This window comes from Episyrphus balteatus, chromosome 3 (assembly GCF_945859705.1).
Source record: "Episyrphus balteatus chromosome 3, idEpiBalt1.1, whole genome shotgun sequence".
In the NCBI taxonomy this organism is placed as follows: Eukaryota; Metazoa; Arthropoda; class Insecta; order Diptera; family Syrphidae; genus Episyrphus; species Episyrphus balteatus.
Window position 1 is genome coordinate 102,237,129 of NC_079136.1, and position 9,324 is coordinate 102,246,452.

At 30.8% G+C, this 9,324-nt stretch overlaps 1 protein-coding gene across 1 annotated transcript in view; it reads right to left on the bottom strand.

Annotated features, from left to right (window-relative positions):
- LOC129915170 (protein couch potato) overlaps positions 1-7,381 on the bottom strand; it is a 141,668-nt gene extending 134,287 nt beyond the window's left edge. The window contains exons 1-2 of the mRNA XM_055994640.1: positions 7,367-7,381; positions 5,332-6,444 (exon numbers count right to left, since the gene is read on the bottom strand). Of these exons, the coding sequence (XP_055850615.1) occupies positions 5,332-6,444; positions 7,367-7,381 (1,128 nt within the window). The remainder of the gene's footprint in view (positions 1-5,331; positions 6,445-7,366) is intronic.
- Positions 7,382-9,324: the final 1,943 nt, after the last annotated feature.

Genomic DNA, 9,324 nt, shown 5'->3' on the forward strand with positions numbered 1-9,324 from the left:
TGTCGACATTTGGTAACACGGGGTGTTTGTGAAGCGAGTTTCTTAGTCTTGATGGTGTTGTTTACTTTTCATTTTACTATTTTTCACTTTTAGTAAAATTGACAGGGTAATTTTCGATTACATGACTGAAATTCAAAGTGGAGGGTGCTGAAATGAGAGGAGAACATTTTATGTAACACATGGCAGCATGAATATGACATCCTCATGGAAAGATTGGAGAATTCAGCTATTTGACATGTATCGATATAAATACTTTTGGGGAGTGATAAAAGTATAAGACAGTAAAAAAGTGCAGCTGCAATAATATTAGAAATTGAATTTACAAGCCAACATTTTTAGCTACAACTAAATAAGTATTAGAAAGGAATATAGTTTTCTATAGCAAGTTTTCGGCTCGATGTCCTTAAAGATAAATTGAAGGCCCTTTTTTAAGCCAAATTTAATTTCAACGGATGACACGCATAGTCCAAGCAGTGAATCATAAGGCTAGGGGGTCAAATTGGTGTCAAATGAAAGTTTAACAAGAACTCGGCAACCTCACTCTAGTTGTTTGCGTGAGAGCTTATTCAGTGAGATAACATACACTCTGAGTAAGATATAGCATGTCAAATACACCCGTATTTTAAAAGATTTTTCTTAAAAAAAATAAGGTATTATTTTATTTTTTATTACTTAAACTCCGTTTGGAATGATTTTGAACTTTGTTTTTTTAACAATTTATAAAAAGAAAGTTTTAGAAAAAAAAAATTGAAACTCTTTAGCATCTTTTCTTTTTTTTTTAATATTATTTCTTCTAAGATTAGGATTTTTAGAAAAAAAGGTTGTGCTATTTTTCTACAAAATATTAATTAATTCCAAAAATAATCTTAAACCCGTTATTTTTTTTATGAAAACTTTTTCAAGGGTTGGGTTCGATATCCCGCTTTTTATATTCCAGTTTTTTAAAATCCCGCTTTTAAAATCCCGTTTTTCATTATCCCGCTTTTTTATAATCCCGCTTTTTAAAATCCCGATTTTTATAATCCCGATTTTGCAAGCAAAACTAGTTGTTTTATTTTAAAAAATCGCGCGATTTTTCAGTCAACGATCGTTGTTATGTCAAAAATTATTGTTGAAGTGCCATTGTTAGAAATCGTTGGATTTTTTACAAATCATTTAGGAACGATTTATTGTTAGAGATTGTTAGACTGACCAGCTAAATTTCTTCTGAGAATACTTTTATTTCCATTATTATAACAAAAAAAAAAAATTGTTTTTTATTAAAAATAAATTATCTTTCATCAAAAAATTACAAAACTCTCTTTTTATTTTAATTTTTTCCGCTTATTTCCAAAAGAAAAAAATCTTTGAGTTTGTTTTGTAAACAAAACATACACTTTGACGAGGATTACATTTCAATTGGTTCTGTATTTCCATTTATTTTTTTAAAACTTGATAAATCAATAAATAATATGAAATATAATCTGCAAACGTGCACAGGCACAGCAAATTTGAAAGCACGCAAGCTTAATCTGAACATCTACAATGAAAATAAATATCATAATGGAATATTAAGTTAAAATTTAAGATTTGTCTGTCTACTAATTTCCTTTGGCACTAATCTTCACCTCACCAATAAAGTAGTTTTAAAAAAAATTAGAAGAGATAATATTGAAGTCGACAGGTGTGTCTTTCATATCTAAATTAAAAATCTCATCATTTTTAACTTAATTGACTTCGAAGACATAGAATGCATTTCTCAAATATATGAATGTATGTATGTGTACTGTCAGAGTGCATATTTTCATCATCATCATCGTTGTCGTCATATAAGAGTGATTGATACATTTTTAATGACCCCATGATAAAAGACACGTATATTTAAGCCTTTTCCATCTGACAGAAGAAACTGGGTGACACTGCGCTACCAAGTGCCTTTTCATTCTCATGCGGTTGGTGTGGACAAACGACTGAAAATCCTGTAATAGCACTCCACGTGTTAACCTCAGGAAAGGACTTATTCCCTCCATATGACTATTCATATACTCTATGGGAATGGGAATACATTTCTGTGCTTCCAACTCATATGCTGTGTTCTGATTGCGCTCGGTCAATTTGAGATGACTGTTTTTTTTTTTTTAGATAAACCAAATAAATGGTTCACTTGGCCCGACAAGTTGATCAATCTCGATGCAAGGATGATACTCAACTCATCGCGAAAAACGTTGTTTCTGCAACCTCGCAAGCAAAGAGCCTCAACCCTTGAATTGGTGTTGAAATGAATAAGAGATGAACCAATTAAAGACAAAAAAAAAACTACCGTAGAGGAGTTCTTTCTGTTATAAATATTTCATTTATATCCTTTTATATACTCTGCGCAAAAATACTTTGTGCTCTCTTGCAGTATCAAAAAAAAAACAAAAAGTATTACCCCACATTTATTAGGTCTTTTTCGGTGAAGATCTTTGATGTATATTATATCTAGGTACATATAAAATTGACTGTTTGATTCGGCAGCTAATAGTGGAGTAACTAAAGCTCAAAAATTGGCAATATTAGGGAACCCGGCCGAACAGCTTAGATTTTGATGATCTTTTTTTTCAAACGTCGGTAATTAAAAATACTTTAAAGTCTATAGATTAAAAATTGCCGGTGTTGCCGTTTTGATTTTTTAAATTCAATTGAAGATTTTTGTGAACAAAAACAAATTTTTTTCAAACATTTTTCTTAAATTTCATAAATTAATTGATGCCAAAAGATTTTCTAGGAAATTCAAGGAAAAAAAAATTTATAGGAGTGAGGGACAATCTTCCATAGTTCAAGCGATAAATGCAATTTTCTTATTAATTGACTTCAAACACAAAAAAAAATATTTGAACACAACGGCAACACCTACAATATTCAAATATACATTTTTTAAAAGCTAGAAGCTTAGTCATATATGTAAAGTTAATTGAATGAACGACTTTTGAAAGAATGGTAATTGAACTAAGATTTTTGAAAAAAAATTATTGAAAAAATTTTAACATGTCGTTTTTTAAACTTGGTGGTAATATAAAATGCATATATTTTAAAATTTTTTTGGCCGCATTTATTATGATTTCAAATTATAAAAGGAAATGTCAATATGTATTACGGTTTATGAAAAAAATTAAAAAGTATTTCATTTTCGAAGAACTTTTTTTAATAAAAGTTTTGAAAAAAAATGTAACTTATTTTTTTTTTTTAAAGTTCAACATCTAAACATAAAATTATTTTTTATTCATTTAATAACCCTTACTGTTGAAAGTTAAATATCAAAAATTTAAAGTTCCTATTTACCACAGTCTTTGAGAAAATTAATTATTTAAATGCAAAAATTCAGTTTTAATAAAAAAAAACCATTGAAATTGAAGTAATTTTTCATTTTTTTTTTTTTCAAAAGTGTGATATATTTTACCTTTTTTACTTCGAAATTCAACTGATAATATTTATGGCCAAAAATTTTTTTTAAATAAATTCATATTTTATTAGAAAAAGTTTGGAAAAAAGTCATTTTAAATTTTTCTAATAACATTTTTTTTTTTTAATTCTGAGTTTGAGGACCATTTTTTCAAAAAGTCTTGATTAAATTTAGTGGATTTAAATTTAAGAGATAAGAATGAGCTTCTGGCTTTTTAAAAATGTATTTTAAAATATTGTAGGTGTTGCCGTTGTTTTCAAAATATTTTTTTTGTGTTTGAGGTCAGAATGTTAGAAAATTGCATTTATCGCTTAAACGATGGAAGATTGTCCCTTACTGCCTTTTATATATTTTCCTTAAATTACCTAGAGAATCTTTTGCTATCATTTGTTTTATGAAATTTAAGCAAAAAAAATGGTTTTGTTAAAAAAAAAAATTAATTTTAATTTTAAAAAACAATACGGCAACACCGGCAATTTTTAATCTACAGACTTTAAAGTATTTTTAATTACATACGTTTGAAAAAAAAATCGTCAAAATCAGAGCTGTTCGGCCGGGTTCCCTAATAATTAGCTTTAGTTACTCTACTAACTGAAAGGTATTTTCAGTTATATCTACATACAAAGAAGATATCAATTTTTCGGATATTTCAAAGGTTCATAATAAAATCACAAAATACACAAACAGACGTTAAACTATCACAATCAATGAATCCCAGGTTTATTATGAAGAATCAAGTTTCTGTTGTTGTCAAAACTACATGACGCATACAAAAGTGTGCCCAAAAAAATTGGTTGATCTTTTTAATACCAAAAAATGTTTATTTCATATTGCTCTATAACGAAATTGCTTTTACCCGTTTGGGTTCATTAATATTGCATTTTGTATATTAAGGTATTACTCAGTCAGTCACAGGACGCATACGCATGAAGCGGTTATTGAGCAAGTTTCTGAGATGAGGATTCTTTTTTCAACCTTTTCCCCGACTATCATTTTTATACATTATATCTGTTACTTTTTTTATTCTAGCTTTGATTGATGTTCGCTCATGAAAGTTAGATCATGGGGAATTATTAAATATTTAGGTTAATGTGATGAGAAAAATGTTGAAGAATGAATTTTCATGGGGAGAACACAGACAATTCAAAAGACTGTGCTATAAGAATAGAAGAATTACAGGTTGCCCATTGTACATATTTTGTTATTATATTTCTGTGTCATAAACATTCATTGCGTCTTGAAAAATTATTTTGATCTGCTTTGATATGAATGAAATTGATGGGCAAAATCACAACAAAACTATACACTCACAAATACAAATAATAGTTACTTATTTCTTAAATCATCCAATGGAAAAATTATATTCATTTACATTTGACATTTCTATTGCGAAAATCAAAGTTGTTATTTAGTCCATATTTTTCATAAGTGAAAACTTAAAAAGATTTTCGACATCTTTATCGACAAATGCTCGAGCATTTCATCATAAAATTCTGAGCAGATGTGTTCCCGAGGAACATTTCGATTTGAATGGTCATACATAAGTCATAACATATTATGTACAAAAATAATAAAAAGCAGTCTAAACCTTTATTTCATCAATTGTCATGTGTATTTATTAAATAACTTATTTATTTGTAAATTTTGTATATATTAATTTATTATTTATTTATTTATTTGTTAATTAATTCATTAATTAATTAATTTATTTTTAATTTATTTATTTATTTAGTTTAGTTATTTACTTATTTATTTATTTATTTAGTTTAGTTATTTATTTATGTATTTATTGACACCGTTTCCGAGAAATAGAGAGAAAATGGGCATTGGGAAAAACAGAACAGTTTTTTTTTTAATGGTTATGGAATGAAAGAAAAATAGAAATTTTAGATTTTTATCATTCAACTTACCTCTTCTTCATTGCTGGCTGTATTCACCGAATCCATGCTCTGTGACAATCCAAGTGGTGCTAATGCCATTGAATTTTCCATGTTGTTGCTGTTGCTTGTGTTATTGTAGTTATTGTTGTTCAAATTCGTATTTGTCGGTGTTGTACTTTCAATTGGTGAGTTGCTATTATCACTGTTGCTTGAATTTCCTTCTGGTGATATTGATGATTCACTTACAGTTGTTGTTCCCACCGAAGTTGTTACAAGACAGTTACTTGAGTTGTTGTTAGTGTTGTTGTTGTTGTTATTGTTGATAATACTTGTTGTTGATGATACAATTGGTGAATTTTGTTTGTTTATATTATTGGTGTTGTTGTTGTTATTATTGGTGATGATATTTGTAGCAAATTTGATTGCTGTTGAAACTGAAGTCTGCGAAGATTGTTGTTGTTGTTGTTGGTGGTGTGTCAATTGCTGTTGATGATGATGTTGCAACTGCTGTTGATGATGATGATGTTGTTGTTGTTGTTGTTGATGTTGCTGTTGTTGTAGATGATGATGATGACGTAACGCTGCCTGCTGAATTTGTTGCTGGACAGCAGCTGCTGCTGCAACAGCTACTGCTTGTTGTTGCTGTTGTTGATGCTGTTGCTGTTGATGATGGTGATGCTGTTGGAATTGATGATGCAGTGATTGATTCAGAATTGGATGCAGTTGCTGTGCAGCAGCAGCGGCAGCAACGGCGGCAGCAGCCCTCTGTTGTTGCTGGTGATGATGTGTCGCAGCCGAAGGATGATGTGGATGGTGGTGTTGTGGATGTGGATGGTGAGCGGCCACGGCAGCCGGATTAAATAATTGATGACCACCACCGACGGCGGCAACCTTGGCAGCGGAACTTAGTGCTACGGCTGCGGCAGCGGCTGCTGCTGTTGCCGGAGAAGCAAATTGAACTTGTGGAGGCAGTTGTGGTATGACGGAAACTGCTGCACACTGTCGTTTTGGTGACAACACCTGTGGGGCACTCGCTGGCGTTTGCGGCAGCGTTGGCCTGCGTTTAATCGCAATCGACGAAATGGTGATGGCTTTTTCGAACGTTTTTTCTAGAGTTGTTTCAATTGTTGTATGCACACCACTCTACAACTACACACTCCCAGTTTGTTGCCTTTCGAATTGACGTTTGGTAGTTTTTTTATTGAAAAAAGCTGACGTTGGATGCCAGTTTTGAGTATATTATTTGTTTCGAGTAGTTAAATATATTTGTCAGTAGCATTAAAATGGTTTTATCTGAAAGAAAACAAAAACATAAGAGTACAAATTAAAATGACTATATAAAATCACTCAAACATTTTTCAAGTGTATTTTAAACTTCTCAAAAACTAAGATAAAATGTAAAAAAATGTCAAAATTTGATAAGAAAATTTCATTATGAAAACAATGTAAATACAAATTCTTTTGAATTCTAGAAGCACTTGAGTTTGCTGTTATTATCTCCAGATTTTGTTAATTTAATTTTCCTTTTATATTGAATTATTTTCCTTTTAAGTTAAATAAACAGCAAAATTTGTATGTTATAAAGAGATATATAGAAAAGCCTACACAAACCCTTTTTAACAAAAAATACCAAATCGTCTAGTATTTTAACTTTGTTGGCTTTATTTGTCGTTATTGGTAAAATGTGTATATTTTCCATGCACTTTCTCTTAACAAACCACCCTTCTCTTTGTTTCTACTTATAGTTTGCGGAATTAAACTTGATATTGACATAAGGGAAGAAAAAGCTTCGTTAGAGCGGGAAATAAAATATTGACGCACATGTTTAACCTACAAAGAAATGAATTCAGGTTGAATGAGGCAGGAAAAATGATGGAATATAAAATATGTCTATTGAAATGATTGAAAGGAAATAAGTGTTTTTTTTAATAAAGCTCAGAAAAATAAAAGTTTATTTTTCTTGCGTTAACAAGCAAGTGATAAGAAAATTTGACTATTGAAAAATTTAACTTTTTACTAAAGTTATTGAGAGGAATGTTCGAAGATCTACAAAATAAATTAATACCATTCTGTACTGCATATTAAAAAAATACATAAAATTTGTTGTTAAAAACAAAATTTTCTTCTAAGGTTTTGTATAATAAGTACGCAGGAGTTTTTGAAAATGGTCAACATTTTATTCTGAATATAATTTAATTGAGACTTTAACGTTAGAAACTGTTCGAAAAATACTTAACATGGTAATTGAATTTCGGAAGTACCTATTTTTCGCCGTTTAAACACATTTTCGAAAAATATGTATTTAATTTCTACATTATTGCATTAGCACTTAGCACACATTCGTTTTTGATACATAAGCTAATATCACCTCATATTCTTAGATAAACCAACTCTTACAAAAACCTAAATAACCCGAAATAAACATAATTTCTTTTTCATTACTAAACCGAATTAACATTTTTCTTTTGTTCTTTCCAAAAACAGGGAAATATGTACCTTTACTCACTCGGGTATTTTTGTTTTTGCCCGACGAAAATAATCTTCAACCCCAACAGCGTTAAAAGAAGGTCAAAAAACATTCAAAATAAACCATATACAAATTATATTCCATCCGTGCAGACAAAAAATATAAAAATAAACACATAGCTTTTCTAACAAGGACGCAACCTTTATAACGAAGAACGCCACCTGTCTTGGCATATGGCATCATAGGCCAGCAGGCATACTACTATCTTATCGCTCTGACAAGAGTCACAACCGTTCAGGGTGCACCAAAGGTAGATATTTTCGTTTCTAGTTTATTGACGGCGGGAGTAGTTCGGCAAAAATAAAACATAGCAAAAGGGCAGCGCACTGACCAGTCACGTCGATTCATAACGAATATAAATTTAAAAAGAAAAAGAGTAACATTGGAAAGTGGAAGCGGTCATGAACTAGTGACGCGGATTAGGGCAACTCACTCCACATGTAACTTGGTGAGTCTCAGTGGGAATAACATAAATGTTTCAGTGTGGATCGAAGTAATCCATCGTATGAGGCCCATCAAATTAAAGTGCCCTGCTCTGCGGACCGGAAATGTTTAACGTTAAATACACTCCTGCTCAAATTTAACGCACATCATATTTATTTTACAGAAAATTCCTACTATTACTTTGTCTCACAGTATCGTGGTTATTTTCTCAAATAAGACAGGAGTGATCTTAAATTGAAGGTATGGAGTAAAATGTTTGTGGGGAAGATTTGGAGAGATATGCTGAAGTCTATCTGTCAACCCGCTAACCTTTTAGAGATGAGTCATAAATTTTCATGAAGTAAACTCTGCTTTACAACATCTACGGAGTTAGTGAGCTCTCCTAGACCTACTTTAAATACCCAAAAATACTTGACTGATATCCTCGAACACCATGCGGTTCCAATCACCCCTAGATTTGGTCCACAGTTCAGTCTGATGCACGATAATGCATGCTAGAGTGGTTTGAAAATATCTTCAAGATTAAAATATGCCACCCTTGAATTGACCACACAGATATTCGGATTTGAATTCAATAGAACATGTCTAGGAAATGTTGAAAAAAGTGCATTTGCGGCCGAAATCCACCTCCAAGCATTCTTGATCCACAGAAAATTGGAGTGAAAGAAAAGTTACAATAAAACCTTCAAATGTTAATTCGTGGAATGAATAGATGACTCTAAGTTGTCATAAGCGCTAGAGGAGACAATGCCAAGTATTGAATAAAATTATTGGAAAGAACTGTCACGTGCTTCCGTTTAAAAATTTTTTTTTTCTTAAAAAACAAAAATTATTTTAATATCAGTTTTCAGACCTTAAATTGCTAAATTTGGTTCATCTTTTTTTTGGTTGATAATACTGTTGCAGTTTAGCATTTTTCTGACTTGCTTAATAATAACCAAACACAAAAAAATACAACAAATAATTTAAAAGCCATTTTAAATAAGATGTAGGATTATGACTAAAGAAGAAAAAAGTGTGCGTTAATTTTGAGCAGGAGTGTATATCTGACT